Below are 22,043 nucleotides of genomic sequence, written 5' to 3' on the forward strand. Positions count from 1 at the left end.
TTGGCTTCTTGGCAGCCACCTTTCCACTGAGACTTATTCTGAAGTTTCAGCAAACAGTAGATAAATAAACTGAAGGGCTAAAGCATCTCTCAGCTCTGGTGTCAGTTCTTTAATGGTTTTTGTTCTCTTTCTTAAGAACATGATTTTCAGACACTGTACTGTGCCACTTCTACTTTTGTCCTCCACTTGTCCAGTTTCCTGCTTTTTTACGGACACACTGACAGGTTTTCAGCTACTAGCTCTTTGTTAATCACCATTTTTGTTGGAGCAAAAATGCTGTTTTATACCAGTCACACTGTTTTGTAGAGTTAGCTCAGGAAAGCTGCTGGCAACAAAGTGCTTAAAGATATCATTTAAAATTGGTTGTTTGCTAGATTAAGTCTTTTATGTGCTTTGATTATGGAGCTTTTTCACGGTGGAACAATTGAAAGATCAGTATTTAGTGTCTTTACAAAGAAACAAACAAAAACATTCATCTAAAAATGGTACAAGGACTGGAGTAAAAATGAATGAAAAACATTGAAAAATCTCCAGAAAGCCTGGAAAGCTACTGCTCAAGATCACTTGTAAAAGATCTTGTTAAAAAAATTACAAGTGTGGCTCCTTGGAAGCAAAATATAAAGAAATAAAATGGGTGATTCAAGACTTCTGCACAGTACTGTATATATAGTGGTACAGTGGTGGATACTGATATTAAAAATTAGGAAACTTTTTATTTTATTTAGTTTTTATTCTTAAATAAAATTTCAAAAAAGTTAAAATAAAATAATAAAAGTAATTAATAAAAATAAAATATAAATTTTAAAAAGGGGGATACTGATCCCTGTGAGACAATAAAAGGCTTCAAACTTGTTTTAGATATTTTTTCTACTCTTGGCTCTGTATGATGTCACAGAGGGCACATCCCTAATAAATGTGACTTATTCAAAACTACAGTAATACAGTCCAAGAAGAATAAGTGTGCCTCTTGGCATAGGCACACTTAATAAAAGTTTGAAGCTGTAAATGAGCAGAATACAGCTGACAGGAAAAGGTCCTCAGTTAACGCTGAGCTGTTTAATTAGACAGAAAGGTTTCCACTCATCCATCTGCTATTATTTGTTCAATACGAAGGTTATTATCATATAAATAAAGTAATGCAGCATTTTACATTTTTAACAAAAAGGAACAAATTTAAAGTTAATCGGTAAAGGTTAATTAATAGACTAATGAAATCCCTAACACACTATTTAAACTGTTTTTACAAATAAATACATGGATGCTGATTTTGCTCAAGAAATCAAAATACAAAGTGAGTCAAAATCAGAATTTAAAATCCGTACACGTGACTAGTATTAGCTTTTCAGTCAGCTGAATCAAAACTACAATATGTTTTTAGAGTCTGGAAGTGGAATTTCATTAATAATCCTGACCCAATACATACATTTCTTTGTCAATAAATGGACTGCTTATAGCAGGTGTGTGAAACATAAGGCCCTGGGACCATGAACTGGCCAGGGGAAGACTCCAATCTGGCCCACTGTACATGAACTTTGAATTTTTAACTGTTTCTTGACAAGTTTTAAAGCTTTTCCTACTGATAATGATCTCCCCCATGAACATACATACTAAACCCAAGTAATTAAGTTATTTTATTACTTTACACTACTTTACTTCTTACATGTGGACAGCTTTCTTTAATTTACTACAGCAGCATTTCTTTATCAAGTAGAAAACATGAAATGCACAGTTGTAATTGTGCTTCTTTTTCTTATATTTAAAAAATCTTATTGATTAAATGTAAGTTTCTGTAAAGGAACAGAAAGAGGAGTTTCACTGTGCTGACCCACTTAAGATCAAAGGGGCTGTGGACGTCAGAGAAAGTCAATATTTTAGCTTAGCTCAATGTTGGCTTGACTATTTGTTTACTATGATACAGCGTCTATTTTAAAAAATAAAAGTCAACACTGACTTAATGAAAATAATAAAAATGATGACAATTTCTATGACGTTTCATTTAACTTCTCACATTTTTTAATATCAGAAATGGACTTCAGTAGCTGCAATGGATAAATTCCATTATAGGCACATTATAATCTCCATGAATTCCCAGATTGGGTGTTGATATTGTTTTATTAGGAACATTAGGGACAGAAATTCTGTGGCTTACTGGGTGAGCAACTGAGGGAGCAGCAACAATGTCTGGTAGTATTCCTGCATGTACTGCTCACTGCCAGTGAATCAGGCCTTAATAAATCACGCACAGCCTCTTTCAACGCTGTGTTTGTTGGAAACTTGGCACAGGACGCAGCACAGGCAGAGGGTCCCACTGTAGTCGGGACTATTTGGACAGAGACAGAAAAAACAGTATCATTTAAAGAGGGATTTCAGAAAGGCTCCTTCCACCAAGATAAAAGAGTCTCACTAGATTTTGCTAAGATATTCTGAATAACCAGTCAGTCATCCATCCATCCATGGACAAAAGTGGCACAGCTTGGAGAAACATGATTTCTCTTTTAACTTTCAAAATAAATTAAGGGGCCAAATGAAACAGCTCCATGTCTTGAGTAACACAGCCTCTGTGGCGCCCTTGTTTTGTGCTTATTGTCTCTATGAGTGTAAAGTCTAATATCTAAAGACATCACAGCAAAACATCTGAACAACCTTCTCTACAAAACTTTGCCAGGTTTGAATTTAAATCAAACAAACGTCTCAGTTATATAATAAAGTAACTGAGCGTTTTAAATGAAAACCGTTTCCAAATGTGACAATCCAAAGCTGGAAACAAAGATTAAAACGAGCAACTAAGCACTATGAAGACCTCATACTGATGACATGTGTTCTTGTTTTGTAAGACCCACCGTCTACAATGTAGGTGCATTTAGAAATAACAGACTCCATCTGGACACAGACTTCTAAATGCCACCTTTCTCATATTTGTCTGCACACGTGGTCTTTAGATGTTTGGTATTATCCTTTTTTTTCTGATTTTTAATAAGGGTTGAATGGAGCTGGTATTTTTTTTTTTTAGTCTAGCATATTTTCCTGCCTCATCCTGAATATTTTGGGATCACTTGATCCTTATTTTGCATTTCTACAGCATGTTGCCCTAAAAGAAATTCCAGGCTTCCTGCGAGTGCCAGCGGACTCCTTTTGCCTGTAACAGTCCGGTCTGCAGGCAGGCTGCTCGGCTGAAGTCCTGCCTTTATTCCCGGAGACACGAACAAAGTGACGGTGTCAGTATTGACACTACAAGAAACACATTAAAGAGACTTAACGCCGTTGAAAGAAACGGCATTTATTGCGGCTTTATTACCGGTTTCCATGAGCGTTAAGTTACAGAAATAAAGTCAAGAGGAGCGGATGTTAAGCTGGGAAATTTCCAAATTAATACAGAACTTAACGAGAGCTCTTAACGAAGACTGTTTTTGTTTGTTTGTTTGTTTGTTTGTTTGTTTTTAGCAAATATTTCATCTGGAGCAGTCCTTGAAGTCCTGTTATTCTGCAGCTGGACAGCCTTTAGGCGTTTTTTTTTTAATTATTATCTAAATAAAATGAAATTCAATTCGTCACTGGGACATAAAAATGCCATACATCAACAAACAACTCCGATAAAACTCCTTTATAACGTCTACCGACTAAATACGTTTTTTTTAAAGATTTGAATTCAGGATCTGTGGTATTTAGCTAAATTTAGGTCATAACACACCTTACCATATGACTTAATTATTATATACTGTCTACTCGAGGCAACGAAAATGCTGATTACAGGACAGGAAGTTAATTCACTGTTTATCTGGAACATTTGTTTAAGTGATATCAGAGTTGTATTTCATTAATAATGCTTTATTGTGACAGTTTACACGTTCAGCCTGTTGACGTTATCACGGTTCATTTACGGCCCTGCAGTGGTCACTATGGTAACTGGAGGAGGTTTCATTTCATTCACAGCAGCAGTTTAAAATGACTTGTGTGACTTTAAAATGACGAGTCGAGCGTATTTTATTTTGGCGAGTCAGGCCGGAGGTGGGAGCGCGTTTGTGTGCGGCTGTCCTTCGCTCATATTTCATCTGCGGGGAGAGAAGGCACTCTTCAGACTGGAGGAAGGAGGCTCTGGTGGAAACTCAAAGGACATGCGGCGTCTTTTGCAAACTTTTCTGCAAACCAGGCTTTCTCCGAGCTGAAGAAGAAGAAGAAGCCGAAGGGTGAGGAATGAACTGAAAAGGAAGAAGAAGGAGAGAGAAGAGGAGGGGGGAGAAGAGCCGTTCACTCCCATTGATCCTTGTATCGAGGTATTGATTCAGGCCTGGCTTTGAAATAACACAGCAGAGGTGAGGATAAGATGAACGATGCTGACTTGAGTTTTCTCGACCTGGATATACTCTGATACCAGACTTAATATAGTATTATTACAGTTTTATTATTATTATTATTTCTGATAAATACTGCATTTACTAACTCCATCAAAGCAAAACTAGGCTATATAAGGTTAGTCAGAGCTTCTTAACTAAGACACTCACTCAGACTACTCTGCTTCTTTTCCCATGAGTACCTGTATCTCACCAGTAGTTGGAAACCAGTACTCTACAATCAAGCTGAGACAGCTGCTTTTCGTCAGCTTACATATAAAATCAACATTACATGGTCTTCTTGGCTTTCACGTTAATAAACATGTCGTAGATGATACAGATAAAACAGTCTGAGGTTACCCTTCCTCTTAAAGAGCGCTCGGTTACAGTTTGCTTTGAGAAAATAAAGATTAGAGAGTTTAAAAAGATCCTTTTTGAACCTTGTTACTATTTAATGTCATGGATAATTTAATATTGTTTAAACACTGGCAATTCGAGGAAGTATCAAAGAGCATTCGGGCCTTGTAAAGGTTATTTTACACATCAATGGGCTACACATCGGACAGTTGAAGAGAAACATGGCACACATAGTTCTAAAATATGTTTGAAACTCCATGAATGTGGTCAAGTATTTCACAATAAGCCATTTTCCAGCCAAGAAGGCGGGCTTGTTTAAAAAAAAGAAATTATTGTTAAAAGATGTTGGTCAGTTAGTCTTTTTACAGCTTTATAAGTTTATAATTAAATTGTCACCAGGTTACAAAATAACATTTTACCCACTGGTTCCCCCGTCTGCAGCTCAGACCTTCACTGACCCACGTAAACAAGCTAGTTTTCGTGTCTGTATCATGTTTTTTCTGGCTCTGGTGGGAAGTTGAGGGTGTAAATATGCATTCAAACATCATTGGCCTGCATTTATTTAACAAAGTGAGTCTATTTCACCTTACTTAAAACCAGTATGTGCATTTTCTTGCTGTGTTTCAGCATTCGGTGAGCAAAAATGTTTATGTTTATTAGCGGAAGGCCAAAACATTGTTTAGGTGAGCACCAAAAAGTTTTATATGCAGCGAAATCCTGTGTACTTTATATACCTTATGATCCATAATAGCATCACATACGTTATTACTCAATTTAGATTTAGATTTAAATCTGAAAATTCAACTTTATTTATACAGCACCAAATCACAACAACAGTCACCTCAAAGCACTTTATATTGTAAGGTAGACCCTGCAATAATACATACAGAGAAAACCCCAACAATCATATGACCCCCTCTATGAGCAAGCACTTTGGCAACAGTGGGAAGGAAAACCTCCCTTTTAACAGGAAGAAACCTCCAGCAGAACCAGGCTCAGGGAGGGGCGGGGCCATCTGCTGCAACCGGTTGGGGTGAGAGAAGGAAGACAGGATACGTTTTTGATCAAATGTAGTGGAGTACTGTCTGCAGTTATTCATGCTGAGAGCATGGAGCAACATTTACATGAAATCTGCCGCATTTTAAGATCGTTCCAAATGAAACGAGCATCAGCTTTTCTGTCACGATGTAAAAGGTGGAAAGATGGCTTGTCTTAGTGGTGGGATAAAACTAATCAAGGTTTAGATTGTGATTAAAGTACAGAGAGACTCACTCATTTGCTTCCCTTTTTGGCCCTAAATCTGACTCCTGATGCACATGCTGTGTTTCCCACACTACAGAGAAATCTGTCTTTCTTTCACTAACATCACACCGTATAATGTGAAAACACTGACAGCAACAAAAGTTAGAAGTCAGTGAGGGTTCACTTTATTCAGATTGTTTTACGGGTGAAGGGTGGGTGCGGTTTTGGAAACACCGTCAGCTGCTGACCAATCAACTTGCCTTACATAATCTCTGTTGTCTCTGGACCATCGGGGCATCAGTTAGGTTACTTCCTGAAAAAGCGGTTTAAACTGAAAGAGAGGAAGTTTACATGAACATGAAAATCTGGCTGCTCTGAGGAAATACAGCAGTGCAAACACAGGACTGTGATAGCCATGCATTTCAAGTATTAGAATTAATTCAGGCAGTTTTTCTTTGTGACCATCTGAGAAACACTAACCGGAGTTTGCTGGAAAGGTCTGATACGTGACATTAGAAAGCGTGTAACATGCTCCAAGCATCGGTGCATTCCTAAGCGCGACCGTGATCATCCAGCTGTTATAACACCATATCCCCAGTGACAGAGGAGTTTATCCCCGTTTGACACTCCTAGGGTGTAAAATGTGAAATAAATCAGCAAATGATCAAAGAAAAGTAATAAAACCCTCTTCCAGCACTTCCAAATGCCCTGTTTCTGCTCTCTCTCGGTTCTGGGTCTAATCGTTTTTCTTTATTTTTTTTATTCATGCTACTCAGTTCCAGAGATTGTAAATAGCTGAAAGCCCTCCGCGGAGTTTCAGCTCTCTGTCCACCAGATGGAAGTGTTTCAGATCACATTTGCAGCCAAGTTGGCAAGTCTGTCTCAAATGTGGTTTCGTGATCTACAGTCAGTCACCCCACTGATGGCAGGGTTGTGTGAATTTGTGCTGAGTCTAACATTTTTGAGCTACTCTTCCCTGGTGTTTTGTTCGTAGAAGTTGTCGCCGTATTGTCATATTCTTGTTGTCGTTCTTTTCCGCAGAGCTCCTGCTGTAAGGATGCAGGCTGCCCCTGCTGCTGCAGCTGCGGCTCTGACTGCGCTGAGTGTTTTGCTCACCCTCGACTGCCTGTCGGCTCATCGGCCCCCGAACAACCAGATACAGCAGCAGACTGACAAGACGGCACAGAAGAAGAAGAACCAGCCGCACATCGTATTCATCCTCACCGACGATCAGGTGTGTGTGAGAGTCGTGCGAGTGCGTTTTCTTGAATCAAAATGCTTGGACAGTGCCACTGAAACGAGGAAACACATCATAGTATTTACATAAATATATATTGTTGAGGATAGAAATCAAATCATTCCCAAAACATTTACAACCATATGTGTGAAAGTAGCTGAAAAATCTGGTTTATAAGCAGTGAAATGAATTAAACAGCACGCATGAGAGCAGCATAGGAGGACTTAACGCCTCTCTGAGTATAACCTCTCTGATTTAAACCTGAATTTCAATTTGGCAAGTCCGTCTCAAATGTGGTTTCACGTATCCACCGCATGAAAACAGATGTTACAGACAAGATATTCACAACTTTGGAATCAAGACCAGAACCCTGGATTTCAGGTTAGTCGGTCATAAGTTGTCGTTTTGAACTGGGGATTATTTTTAGTCGTGGACGCCGATAGCTGCAGGTACCACAGAGACACACTCCTGTTGTGCTTGTTTAAACTCAGTATGTTGCACCGCAGTGTCATTGAAGACTGTGTGGCTAGGTGCTCGCGTGAAGTCCTCCCAAAAAACCAACAAACAGTGAGGACACTATGCGTAAGTCAGATCGATTGAATGTTTATACACGCATTAGAAGCACGCACAGTGGTCAGTTTTGATTGTTTCTACGTACTTGGTATGGTTCGACTTCTTCGTTTTCGCCACGCAGCAGCTCAGCTTAAGGATCAAGATTACCACACAAAGAAGAAAGAGTAACCCACAGACCCGGTGACAGCTGCAGCCTTTTGGCAGTGACACATGAATCCACAGGTCCCGTCACGCTTACTTAAAACCAAGCAGACACGGGTCCAGCCTAAAAGTTACACAGCTTGACCTTCTACTTCCTACATCAAATACTACTCTTGACGAGCAGCTGATTTTGAGATGTCTCTGGAAAGGAGGTCTTTCCACTGTTTTTTATTACTTTGTTTTGTTTTCAGTTTTTGTTTTCTGAGTGAAGGACCTCCATATTGGAGTAACTGTTTGTTCACTTCCTGTGATTTCTTGTTTAGATCACATTTAGACTGCTTAGCAACCAAATGTTTTGCTGCTGTCTGTACACCTCTGTTAATTTTCTCATTACACTGTTGGTGAAATTGACTTTTTGCTAGCTTAGCTTTGATTTTGCATAATTGCTGCAAATCAGAAATGCTACATTACCAAGGCTGCTAGGAAGCAAGCATCATGTCATCGGTGAGGCCAGGTGAAGTTAAGACTACGCTTTTGCAGACTGGTCCTTACTAAGACCAACTTAACAGCTAGATCAAGTTTATTACAAACCATTTTATGTGCAGAGCTGTGCATAAGTCTTGAGCCGCACAAAATTTCTTTAAATGTTGGTACGAAAATGGGAAACAAATGCAGCAATTTATTGAAAGGTGCAAACATGGAAATGCAGCCTCAAATACAGTCTGTAAGGCAAAAACAGAGTTTCTACAAATCTGATGAGCTTGAAGTCAATATTTGACATCACCATCTTCATTCTTCAACACAGCCTGAGCTCTCTTAGGCGAGTAGTCTTCAAGAAAAGTGCTCCAGCCTTCTTCTTTGGATGTTGGCTGCCTTTGGCTCTGCAATCTGTCGAGGTTATCCCACATTGCTTCATTAAAGTTGAGGTCTGGGCTCTGGGGAGGCCAATCCATCACTGATAGTGTTGCATTGTGTATTGTGTAGACACCTGCTGTTCACATCTCTCCTGACCTGCTTCATACTGATGACAATTTGAAACTAAATTTTTAATTCTGAATTCACTTCTTATTTTGTTCTCCACTTCTCATGTTACCTCGTTTTTTTTAAGGACACACTGCACACCATGGCGCGATGTGCCAAGTTTTTGGCTAATGGCGCTGTGAGAATGTCCTTGCTAACGAAATGGGAACAAATGATGTATTTTGGGACAGGCTATTAGAAAGAAAGTGCCTAAAGCTAAGCTATTTAAAACAGGTTGTTTTCTAAAGTGGTCTGTTATGTGCGGACACAACACTGGTTCATCCCTTGATGATGGTTAAATGATTTATAGGTCATTGTTAAGTTTCTCAAGAAGCAGAAAGTATTGTTTCCTACAGTATTGTAACAGGACCCAGAATCTTAAAATGACTCACAAGCCTTAAAAACCAACCAGTGTGGGGCTGAGTAATGAAGCTTCTGATAGAGCTTCTCTGGAACTGTTGCAACACTGTTTCCAGCTCACAAACAAAACTGTACCATAGAAAATACAGACAAAACAAACACAAGGAAAGGCAGGCTGCACACACCTGGACCCATTACTTCCTTACAGTATAGTATAGGAACCACTGAGTATGTATTTGGCAAATTAAAGTGACACTCTAAAACACAAAGTCTTTGATGCAATCATGAATCTGTTGCAGGGTTTCAATGATATCGGTTACCACAACCCGACCATCAAGACTCCCACTCTGGACAAACTGGCAGCAGAGGGCGTGAAATTGGAAAACTACTACGTTCAGCCGATCTGCACGCCGTCGCGCAGTCAGCTCATCACCGGCAGGTACAAACACACCTTTACCGACCTCCTACAGTAAATATCGGAAGTCTTTACATTAAATTTTGACAACATTTAGCCCAGTCTCTTAATAAACTGTCTCATGTACACCAATACATATTGTTTTCTCTTTGTTTCAGTATTTAAAAAAAAAACACTTAAAAAGATCTTAAATCATTATCTTATTATCAAAGCTGTCCGAATATTGACTCATTAATTAATTTATAGCATGTAACTGCTATAATTCATATCCTCTGGTCTTATTTGTCTGGATGTACTGTCAGATTGTTCCATTTTAATGGTAAGAGATTTACAACATTAAGCCATTACCACATTAAAAAGCGTTTGAAGTGCATCCACATTCTTTCCAGAACTTAAGCTACCCTGTTGATGGGTTAATTTGAAGCTTTGCTCTCGCGTCAGCGCTTTGAGTCTTGGCATTTTTTCCATTTTTCTTCCAGCTGTGCTTGTTGTGTCAGGTTTTCCTTTAGGATTTGTGCTCGGCAGTTATTAGCCAGCAGTTCTTATTTGTTGTGGGCAATACCTCCCCGTTTACACATTGTACTAATTGCATTTTCACCACATCTGTAGCTTGACATTTAGATTGAATGCTTTTTGATAGCACAATTCAATGAAATGCTCTTTGTACAGCACCAAATCACAACAAGAGTTGCCTTAAAATAAAACAGAGAAAATACCAACAATCATCTGACCCCTTTTCAGCAAGCGCTTTGGCGACAGTGGGAAGGAAAAACTCCCTTTTAACGGGAAGAAACGTCCAGTAGAGCCAATAATAATCTTTCTTGAAGGCATCTGTTTTCTGTTGGATTTTGAAACTCCAACAAGCGGTTTTTCATTCACTGCCAATTGTTTTAATCCACACTCATATTAAGCCAGTTTTAAATCAACACATTAAATTGTGGGTCATTTATTTACAAGAATCTCATTTTTTAGGATATTATTCACTCTAAGCAGTTAAATTCACATGTTAGAGAAGCACAAGAATCACGTTAAAGAATTAGAGAGGGCTTTAAATGTGTGAAATGAGGAAGAAATGGCTGCATGTGAAGCTCCTGTTTCAAATGAGGTAGCTGCTTTGAATAATGAGTTTATTGATTAGGCCCTGAGCTGCAGCCAGGAATGAGCTCCCCGCGTCTTCTCTGAGGCCAAACGGAAGCTCCTGCCTGAGCGGCTTGCCTGTTACAAACCTACTAACAGCTCTTTTTTTCTTTCTTCCAGATATCAGATCCACACGGGATTACAGCACTCCATTATCAGACCCAGACAGCCCAGCTGTCTGCCCTCGCACATGGACACTCTGCCTGAGAGGCTTCGCGAGGCCGGCTACGCCACACATATGGTTGGCAAGTGGCACCTGGGTTTCTACAGGTGAGAGGGAGCCTTCAGTATAACTTGGAGAAATATTGTTTGGTGAAAAGTCTGCTGACACAAAGATGGTGGAGAAACAGTGATGCAGTCATGATTCAGAAGCTGGACTACTTAACTTGAAGTAATCTTTTTCCGTATGACTTTATCAGTTTCTCATATCATCGTGAAGGAATCTTGGCCCACTCTTCTTTACAGGAGTGCTCCAGTCCGTTGGGGTTTGCTGGCATTTGTTTATGTACCACTGCCATGACAATGCCTTGGCATTTCTTTTGGATTGGGGTCTGGGCTTTGACTGCTGCCGTGCTTTTGATCGCTGTCCTTTTGTGTGACACAATTTGGGCCAAGCTTTAGCAGTCGAAGAAATGGCCTCACATCTGACTCCACAGTACTTTGGTATACAGAGGGGTTCGTGGTCAACTCAATGACTGCAAGCTGCTTAGATCCTCTGAGCAACCCAAATCATCACCCCTCCACCACTATGGTTGACAGCTGATATGAGATGTTTGTGCTGATGTGCTGTGTTTGGTTTTACCAAATGTGATGCTCTGCAAAATGACCAAACATCTACACTTTGGTCTTGTCTGTCTAAACAACATTGTTCCAGAAGTCTTGTGGTTTGTTCAGATGCAGCTTTGCAAACCTAAGCAGTGCTGCCATGTTCCTTTTAGAGAGAAGAGGCCTTATCCTTGCACCCCAAACAAGCCATACTTTTTCAGTCTTTTTCTAATTGTACTCTCATTTACTTTGACATTTAACATGCTAACTGAGGCCTGTAGAGTCTAAGATGTAACTGTTGGGGTTTCTGCACCTTAAAGCGAATTTGCTGGGACTTATGGACCAATGGATTCTTATGGAAGCAGTAAGGGTTCACTTAGTTTTTCACACACTACTTCTGCAATTTGACTTTGTTTCTTGTAAGTAAATAGTAACATGGTGTAGTATGTTATTATGTGGTGTTGTTCAGCTGACTTTGAATTTACCTGATTTTAAAAAGTGCTAAGGACAAGAAGACTTTTTAATTATGTCCACATTCTTAAAAACGTAAAAAGATACTCTGCTTTTTTTTCATGACTAGTTAAAATATGAGATGACGCAGGACGGTCTTTCTGTTTATCTCAGCTGTGACATACTGTGTTTTTAAAAAAGAGACCAGTCCCTGCCGGCCTTTCTGTCTCCACACACCTGGCTAAAGGTTTCAGGGCTTTGGTATGATGCATGCTGGCTCACAATTATGGTTTACTTGGACTCATCATAATAGAGTCGTTTATGTAACTGTTGACTGCACCTGTGCTTTTCCTGCTATGACAAGCAGAAGTATGTAGCATTATAAGTTATGGAAATTTACAGGAGTTGGAGCAAAATTGGTGTTTAAATCAAAGGTTTCACAGCTAGACCCCACAGTGGTCCTAAGCAGTGGGGGTTTATTTTTATTAGTCAGAACCTAAAACGGTTTAGTTAACCAATATATATTAATAGCTAACTATTGCTGTTAGCCATTTTACATGTATAAAGACCGCTCAGTAAAACCAATAATTTTTTAAAATTAAAAGTGTGTATGGTGATGCATTTTTTGAGTGACGCATTTTAAGAAATGATCAGTGTAGCGTGGAAACAGTACAAATCAATCAATCATATACGTCTAAATATAACGCAGTGAGGCGCCTACAAGAAATGACCTGTCCAATAGAAATGTTCTACTGTTTAAAATGTTATCTGTGATATGTTTTTATAATCAGCCGGAAGAAGGCCACAGGCTGAAACTTGCCAGACAACACAATCGGTCTTTATTCTACAGTTCGCTGGAGCTTTAAACTCTCCTACAGTTGAACTGAGTTGGCATAGTGCTGAACACTCCCTACTGTGCTTATTCTGTACAATAGACAGCATGAAGAGAAAGAAACATGGCTATTCAAGCCAGAGAGCACTGAATGATCTAACTTACTGGAGTTAGTGGACGGATATCAAGTAAAAGGGAACAGCAGTTATCAGGTTCCTGACATTTTTCAAGACGTTTAAAGTCATCGGCCATCATTTGTGATCATTTCTTCTATAAAATGGTCCACATTGCTCAACTGGTTGTTGGGGTGTCAGGCTTGTATTACAAACCCTCCAAACATCTGTAATCAGTAATCATTTTTTCCTTTAGGAAAGCATGTCTGCCCACCAGAAAAGGTTTTGACACTTTCTTTGGTTCGTTAACTGGAAGTGTGGACTACTACAGGTAAATCACAACTACTATTATTACCTGTTTTCATGATTGCTCTCTGTCTTTTTACTGTGTTTACTCCAGTAACTCACATTTCTCCATCTGCGTCTAGTTATGAATCGTGTGACGGCAAGGACTTGTGTGGCTACGATCTCCATGACGATGAGGGCGTAGCGTGGGGCCAGGAGGGGAAATACTCGACCACGCTCTTCACACAGAGAGCTCGCAAGATCCTGGAGAGTCACGACCCTGCAGAGAGGCCGCTCTTCCTGCTGCTGTCCTTCCAGGTACGGCGCTGAGGTCGTTACATTAAACATCTTTAGAAGATGGGTTACGTTAAAGCCAATCAAAAAGTTTTAAAAAAAAGGGGTGGAGGGGGGATCAGAGGGGCCAGTGTTCACAACAGGATGTGTTTGCATGTCATGTTTGTTTATGTCTGAGTGTGAGCGCTCAGAGAGTGCACGGTCCACATTGAAGTGTTTGTTTGTTTGTTTGGCTTTTTTGAGACAGTTTGTTCAAACAGACTCAAAGGTTTTAATTCAAAACACGCCGCCCAGATGTTTGTTGTTTACGGCTGATTTTGGATGGTTGATAGAATTTAAAAACATGTAATAATATCCTGTAACGTTTCCCTTCAGGCGGTCCACACTCCTCTAAATCCTCCAGAGTCCTACATCTACCCCTTCCGGGACATGGTCAACGTCCCCAGAAGAAACTTCGCCGGCATGGTTTCCACGGTGGACGAAGCGGTCCGAAACGTGACCTACGCCCTCAGAAAGTACGGATACTACCGAAACAGCGTCATCATCTACTCCACCGACAACGGCGCTCAGCCTTTCACAGGCGGGAACAACTGGCCGCTGCGGGGTCGTAAGGTAAAATAACTGCACGGCGAAGCATAGGCTTCATAAAGGCTTCATAAAAAGTCCACATAGTCATAATGACGTCTCTCACTGCTTTGTGAACTGCTGTTCTGAATGTGAGAGTGACAGAAAATAAGGCACAGTCAGTAATGCCTTTTTTAGCTGGAGAAGACACCCCCTGGTGGCCATTAAAACCAGTGCAAGTTTAAGGTTATGGACAATCAGGATCTTGCAGTCATCTTTTATATACAGTCTGTGACCAATTAGGAAATTGCCCTCATAAGATTTTTATGTCGAGATGAGTCTGACAAGCTTAATATGGGATGTAATGAAAGAGCTACAGTCCAGAAGATTGGTTTTAAATGAAGAAACACAATAAATGTCCTTTTATCAGCTTTGTGATAATATTATTAGTCTGGTTAAATCATTTCATTTAATACCTACATTATAAATGTAGAACCACTTGTAGGTGTAGGTGTAGGTGGCGTGAACAACATCGATCTCTTCCTTACTCTGCAGTGTCCTGCAGGGACACATTGACTTATGCCATTCGTGTGGATTGACATGCAGCAGCGTCCTAAGCAGACTAGGGTTGGATGATCTGCTCCAACTGTCCACTTGTCCCACTGTGTGAGCGCCAGTAACAAATGACATCATCACTGCTGCAAAGCATTAATGTCCCACAATCCACCCTTGGTAATGCACACCACGTGGTTACACATGACTGTCTAAAATGTATCTACAGTAGGCACAGTTGGAAAATCCAGGTTGGAAAATCACCAGGACTGATTTTTAAGGAATGTTTTATAAGTGGGGTTTATTTCACTCAACCTTAAAATAAATATTTTGTTTAACAAATGGGTAAAAATATCAATAACATACACAAACTTCTTTTAAATCAGAGAGCAGACTCCTTTTCTTAACTGTATGAGGATCAGCCGTGACCTATTTTGAGCCAGCTAAAACCCCAAAACACGTGCCTGGCTCTACTTTAGTCCTGTTGTTCTGCTAACCCATTCAGTCTTTTTTATATATGTAAAAATGGTGCTAAAGAAAGCTGCGCAGGGGTGGGTTGAGGAACACAACAAAGAGCTGAACTCTTTACTAGGCCCTTAAACTTCTGCAGATGCCAAATGTGAACTGTAGGATGTGCAGGAACAAGACCGATGTGCAGACGACTCACAACCGAAGTATTCAGAGGCCTTTCACACGTCTGCAGTAGTTTTACAGATAACATATAAAAAATCTCAGCTAACCAAAATGAAAGAGAGTAGAATGAAATTAAATGTGCTGGCTGTGTTTCAGGGTACATATTGGGAGGGTGGAGTCCGCGGCGTGGGGTTCGTGCACAGCCCTCTGCTCAGGCGCAGGAGACGAGTCTCCAAAGCTCTCATGCACATCACAGACTGGTTCCCTACACTGGTGAGCCTGGCCGGAGGAAACATCAGCCAGGTCAGTGGGCCTGTGTCAGAACAATAACCTGTGGGAGCCGTTTGCTTGTACTTTCTAGCATTTGTCTCTGATGTTTCTTCTTAGACAGTAAGTATGGGAGGATAAAAGTTAAGCAGCATGGAAAAACGACTCTCTCCCAGTGTGTTACTGACCATTTTATTGTGCTATAAAACAGAGAGAGATACCGATACGAGCTCTTCTGTTACTGTAAACTCGTTCAGGATCTGTATGTTTTTCCAGTCGTCTTGCCAAAGAGCTCAATCTCTGGTCCCTCAGCTCGCTTACTGTCTCCCCCTAATTTCAGATTAAGTTTATTCGTTGTCATTATTAGAGATGAAAGTAGAGCTCTGCCTATATTCATCTCTGTGTTGGCCTCAGACTGAACAGTGCTACTGTAAAGCCGTCCCTACTTTTACTGTCATCTGGATAAATCAGCCGGACCTATTATGATAAGTGCAGCATTTCCAAACACTGGCCTCAAACATGCTTTGTGTTTTTGTTCGGATATAAATTACTTTCATTTCTAAGTCCGTGCAGTCTGTGTATAGTGTCCAAAAAGCTTTGTTGGCTTGATCTGTGGATAGATTTGCATTGCTGCCAGCAGATAAGCAATGCTTTCTTGGCTACAGGAAACGTAGTAATTCAAAAAGTCAGTGGCGTCTTTTACAAGGACGCCACTTATTCTTTATTTGTGTCCAGTAAATGTATGAGTCTTGCTTCTGGTATTTTTAGCAGCATACCCGTCATTACCCTGCTCTGTAATCTCTTACTGTAAATGAAGTGTTTGCCTTCCGTTCAGAGCCAGGGCCTGGATGGTTTTGATGTTTGGCCCGCCATCAGTGAAGGGAGGGAGTCGCCCCGTAAGGAGATCCTTCACAACATCGACCCTCTGCACAAATCTCCAATTGAAAAGAAGAACCAGGACGAGGAAAACTGGGGTAACTACAGGGGCAAAAAAAAGTCCATAAAGGACTTTTTTTAATGAGGTGTGAACAAAAAGGTCCAGGAATGGGCACGTAGGAATCACAAGACTTCCTCATATAAATTTGGCTGGTTTCCAGTTCGAGGTCCTCTTCTCAGGAATTTCCTGACAGCTTTTTTCACAACTGCTAATTTTAGATCGCTCCCTGAAAGTCTGACTACTTTAACTGGGATTTTACCTCAGACCTCAAACTCAACTCAAAAAAAGACCAAACAGTAATTTCTGTTTCAAACTAATCAAGATTGATGAGATCTGGATCTACAGCTACAGCTGAGCAGTTTTCAGCTGAAACCTCTAAAGTTTCCAAGCCGGAAACATCCCAAAGTAACGTCAGGTGAAGAGGCCAGGATCAGGCTCTTCTTTTTTCAAGAATCCATTTCCCAGTGTGGACTTCTGTTGTAACGCCCTGATTCATTTAAGGGAAACTGCCTGAACTGTGGCCATCACGTATCGTCGCAAAGCGTGCTGAAAACACGTTAGTTTTTAGCCACGTCAACACAGTCCTGGTTCACCAGCTGGACTTACGCCCTAGCCAGATGGGCAATCCCACAGATTTATTCCACCTCCATTGAAAATAAAGTTGAAGAATTGCTGTTTTGACACACTGGAGAAAATCCAGCACATCGCACGAGTGCAAGGAAACATAACAGGACTTCTGTGGAGTGATTTAAAATGAGCAGCCATGCTGACAAATCAATTAAATCCTAAAATAACAACAAACAGTTAAGCACAAACCAGTCATGCCACATATTCTGCCCCCTAGTGGAAGAGCTACAAAACAACAGTCTGCAGAGCTCGACGTAGCCTCTGAATCAGACCAACGCACCACCGCGCCTGTTCCTTATCTCATGCCCTGCCCACTTTGCACGTCTCTTCACCAAGCAGCTGCTTTTAATTGACATTGACTGGTTTCAACTTGCTGCTGGTGTGGACGCTTCTTTAGTCTGCATTAATGTATAAAAACAGTTTGAGAATAATAGTTGTTATTGGTGTTTAAAGCTGGTGTTGAAAATGCTGGAAAAACAAATGTTTCATTTTCTTTTCTTTCTTTATATATATATATATATATATATATATATATATATATATATATATATATATATATATATATATATATATATATATATACATATATATATATATATATATATATATGTGTATATATATATATATATATATATGTATATATATATATATATATATATATATATATATATAGTTGAGAGGAAGTACTCTCAACTGAATGTACTGAACTCAGTGACCTTTTCAAACTGGTAGGAGATGATCTTTTAATAAATGATAAGTCTCATGTCACTAAATTTACCACCAGGGTGGAAAATGTTTGTTTATTGTAGGAAATACAGAGAGAAGAGAAAGAGAGAAATATGAGCACAAAAGAGGTAATTTATCTTTAATATATCTTGATCGCTGTTTTCTTTGATTTGGCAGTGAAAACTTTAAAAACCAAAGTTTTAAAGAAGGTGAAGAAGAAGAAGAAGAAGAAGGTTCTGAAGAAGCCACCAAAACAAAAGTTAGCCTTTAAAACAAAGACCACCAAGAAACCTCAAACATTTTCCCATCATGCCTCTAAGCCTAAATCTAAGCCCCTCTTCAAAAAGAAGCTCAAGCCTCGCCTAAAATCAAAACCCCCACCTAAAGCTAAGAAGACCAAAGCCCACACTTGGGACCGGCCTCTGCCCAATCACAGACCGCATCCAAAGATCGGTGGCACTTCGTCAGGGTCTGGAACATCCCGTCCTAAATCTCCGCCTCCGATCCAAACCCGTTTGAAAACAAAATTCAGGAGGACCACGTCCCAGAACCAGAACTTGTCACAATCAAGCCGGCCAAAATCCAAGATGCTCAAACTACATTCAAAATCAAAGTCCAAGCAGACATTTTTCCCATACCAGAACAGATCCCAACCTGGAATACCACTGACCAAATCCCATCCAACCCTCCAGTTCGGGCTGGAGTCACTACAGCCGGTGTGGGACACTTCAGTCCAGGCTGCCATCAGAGTTGGAGATTGGAAGCTACTGACAGGTGATCCAGGCCACGGAGATTGGGTCCCCCCACAGGTACTGCTGCATGCTTCAGAGAGCTTCATTCTACTTTTCTGTTTCACATTGATTGTTATAACAAATATTTGAAACATTGATCCTCAGATGCTTCCCACCTCTCTACCCGGTCGCTGGTGGAACCTCGAACGCTCGATACTTTACCAGAAATCCTCCGTCCACAAAAACATCTGGCTGTTCAACATCACAGGCGACCCGTACGAGCGGCACGACCTGGCAGACCAGAGGCCAGATGTAGTCCAGCAGCTGCTGGCCCGGCTCGCCTACTACAACCAAACAGCCGTACCGGTTTACTTTCCACCCGACGACCCCCGAGCCAACCCGAGCCAGCACAGGGGAGCGTGGGTGCCATGGGTGGAGGAGGAGGACGACGAAGAGGGAAAATATCAGGGAGTTTACAAGAAAAGTAACAACAAGATGAAGAAGAAGAAGAAGAAGAAGAAGTGCATGCTGTGCAATCTGCAGTCGTTCTTTTTGAAGATGAGCGAGGGGACCGTGTCCAGTCGCATCTGAGATGTCAGCTGAAATTTGCATCAGACTTGAAAATTAATAAATCTTATTTTTTACTTTCATGTTTTCACAACTTTAACATATTCAAGTTCTGTTATTGTGAAAAACTTCTCTTTCAGAGATACGTGACCGTTATTTGTTCATACATGCAGCTTATTCGCCGCCAAACGTGATCTGATGTTTCCAGCTGGACTGTCCAGACACATGAGGCTCTTTTCACCGAGATTTAAAGGGTCAGTCCACTCAAATCACAAAAAGACGTTACTTACGTTGCCTGCAGACATCTGAAATCATACCACTAAGATCATGAAATCTTTGTCGTGATTTGGGTGAACTGGCCATTCATCAGGTGGTTCTAACCCCTGATCTCTGAGTCGGTGAACGCTGGTTTGTTGTTTTACAGATTTGTCAACCGAAAACTGACAGAGGTCCTCATACAAGGCCCGACACCGAGTGGCAGTGAGATTTGTTTTGACACTGTAAATGTAGCAGATCAATTACAATAAGAGACTTGAGTAAATATATAGATTTACAGGTTTCAGTGTACGTTTACACCCTTAATTCACTCCACACAGCCAAATCAGGGTTTTAAAGGGACACTTCACCCAAAAGTCACTTTCATACATTCGGTGAGTAAAATTTTGCATAACTCGCTTGTCTGGGTGTTTGCCAAGGCTTAAAGTTGGCGTGGCTGTTTGGACTGACAGACGTGCCAACATGTGCAGCTGTCTGCGAGGCCTCACCTCGGCTAATTGGAGTCGCTGAACTGGACCTCGAGACTATATTTGTGCTTTTAGAGCGTTTTTAAAGCAATTATCTGATAATAATCTACTAAGTGGTATCGGCCGTCCAACAAAAGTTTGTGCTTCAGTTTTTATTTGCCTTTTACTCAAATCTGCATCGTTGAGTTGGAGCCACACTGTTTGTTGATGCAGCGGCTCTTCTTCACACTGCACAGAGCAGAAGAGGAGGGGCAGGATGCTAGATAGAAGAACGTTAATTTCCCCGCCCAAAAAAGTCCCGTACAGACTAGACACTGCCTCTGAAATGCTCCTGTATTCAAACCCGTACAAAGAATAACACATGAAACTCACCCGGTGTTTGTCTGGAGTAATGATACTGTAGCTAGCTGCTTGCTTTGCTTGGTACATAAGTTCATGTGATTTGGGGTGAATTGTTCCTTTAAACAAATGTTTACATATTACAGTGGAAGTGTGTAATCATGACACAGTGTCAGAAAGTTTTATTGTGTAATTTGAATATACTTTCACGTTTTTTGTGACACATTCTCGTGACTTTGATGGTTTTGTCTCACTTTGTCTGTGTTCCTGTGGCTGAAACTGGCCTCTGGCTACTGTGGTCAGTTTCAGTGCACTGCCACTGGCAAGCTTTTCACTATGAATTTAAAGCATTTCACAGCACCTTTAAGTTACTACTGTGAATATCAGAAACCTCTTACTTCACACACACAGCACCAACGCATGTCACTGACAATATCAGTAAACCAAACTGTCTGATTTTAATTTTCTGTAAGGAACAATTCCACTTCCACTAATGTGAAACTTCAAATTTTTATTCGTCTTTTTTGAAAGCACAGCAGAGGAAGTAAAAAAGTCTTACAGCGGCCTGTTTTGAAGTCGGATGCTGGTTGCTTGAGAGAGAGAAAGACACCTAACCTCGAAATATTTCTGTGTATTTGCTCAAAAACAAACAAACCACGGCTGCGGCTGATCTGCAACAGTGCGCATCAGTGTGAGCGAGGAGCAGAGCGTTCCCGAGAAACATTTTAAATGCACGTTGGATTTCTCCACCCTGGGTAAATAAAGGTGAAGTCAAATGAACCTTTGTCCTTCTATGTTTACTGGAAACAACGGCGAGGGTATGTATGTTCTCATAAAATGTTGTTGTTGTTGTTACAAATGGGTGTTGTTGTTTTTTGTTCTTTAGGGCAAGTAAACCACCCGTGTTCATCAGGAAAACTCTTCATTTGAAATGCAGGCTATTAAAATGATTCAAATTTGATACACTATTCACTTAAAGTGTTTATATTTTAAGTAATTAAATACATTTAAAATGCTTTTGTTGCATAAGATGAAAAGACGTGTACATGCATACGTATTTTTCAATATTTCTCTGGGATTCTTATCTGCACATCTTTGCCCTCCAAATCAAGTCAAACCCAAATGATTTTGAGACTCGAGCCTTCTGTTGTTGTGCAATTGCTGATTGTTTAAATTAGTAAACAAATATTCAAATCTTCAAGAAGCAGAAATATGCCTTGCATTTGGTCATTCACGAGAAAGTCGTTGCGCAAAATCTGCATAACCGCTAGGTGGCGCCAAACATTAATAATCCTGCAGATGCAGCACAGACTCCTTTCTCTCGCTCTCTCTCGCTCTCTCCACACACTCACACACACACTTGGGGTAAAATAGGATTTTCCACGCTGCCTTCCTACTTCACACTGTTTCCGCTGAGAAATAATTTAATTTGGGGCTCCTTTGATCCCTGAACACATAAAAAAATCAGAAATAGCTCAACCATAGCTTCAGTCCAGACCTTTGTGTTGACTTAACTAAACATAAATTAGCCTGCATCTGAATTTATGTGTATGTGAAACAAGCTGCACGACACCCAAGTCTGTAACAGAAATATGGGTCTCAAAATTATCAACCACTTATGGCTGCAAATATGTGAACTTTGTTCAAAGCTTTTTGTTAAAGTTTGTTCAGTTTTCAAGAGTTTTCTCCATCAGTATAAACTAAAACTATATTTAAATAATAATCTAAAGCCCTTGTTTTTCTGTTATAGGTCTCTCACTGTACCTGGTGGTAGTGAAATTAAGGAATACGAGGGGAAAATGTGTTAA

The 22,043-nt window shown here is 40.3% G+C and overlaps 1 protein-coding gene across 3 annotated transcripts; it reads left to right on the forward strand.

The window, feature by feature from the left end:
* Positions 1–4,025: 4,025 nt before the first annotated feature.
* On the forward strand, positions 4,026–21,094 carry LOC308412379 (arylsulfatase I-like). 3 transcript variants are annotated; one of them, XM_080906684.1, is made up of 11 exons: positions 4,026–4,310; positions 6,969–7,161; positions 9,558–9,697; positions 10,931–11,080; positions 13,227–13,301; positions 13,399–13,573; positions 13,925–14,161; positions 15,455–15,601; positions 16,401–16,539; positions 18,033–18,664; positions 18,752–21,094. In XM_080906684.1, exons 2-11 carry the CDS (start codon positions 6,985–6,987, stop codon positions 19,175–19,177), a joined length of 2,298 nt encoding a protein of 765 aa, XP_080762810.1. In that variant the 5' UTR covers positions 4,026–4,310; positions 6,969–6,984; the 3' UTR covers positions 19,178–21,094. The 3 variants fall into 3 exon arrangements, with proteins under 3 accessions (XP_080762810.1, XP_080762811.1, XP_080762812.1); XM_080906685.1 differs by having other exon boundaries at positions 4,026–4,271; XM_080906686.1 differs by having other exon boundaries at positions 4,042–4,184.
* The last annotated feature ends 949 nt before the right edge of the window (positions 21,095–22,043 follow it).

Source organism: Rhamphochromis sp. 'chilingali' (genome assembly GCF_963969265.1).
Source record: "Rhamphochromis sp. 'chilingali' genome assembly, chromosome: 16".
NCBI classification, from domain to species: Eukaryota; Metazoa; Chordata; class Actinopteri; order Cichliformes; family Cichlidae; genus Rhamphochromis; species Rhamphochromis sp. 'chilingali'.

Coding starts and splice junctions, on each gene's coding strand:
- LOC308412379 (XM_080906684.1), top strand. CDS start 6,985: ATGCAGGCTGCCCCTGCTGCTGCAGCTGCGGCTCTGACTGCGCTGAGT. Junction 11,081..13,226: donor TGGCACCTGGGTTTCTACAG/GTGAGAGGGAGC, acceptor TTTTTCCTTTAG/GAAAGCATGTCTGCCCACCA. Junction 13,302..13,398: donor GGAAGTGTGGACTACTACAG/GTAAATCACAAC, acceptor ATCTGCGTCTAG/TTATGAATCGTGTGACGGCA.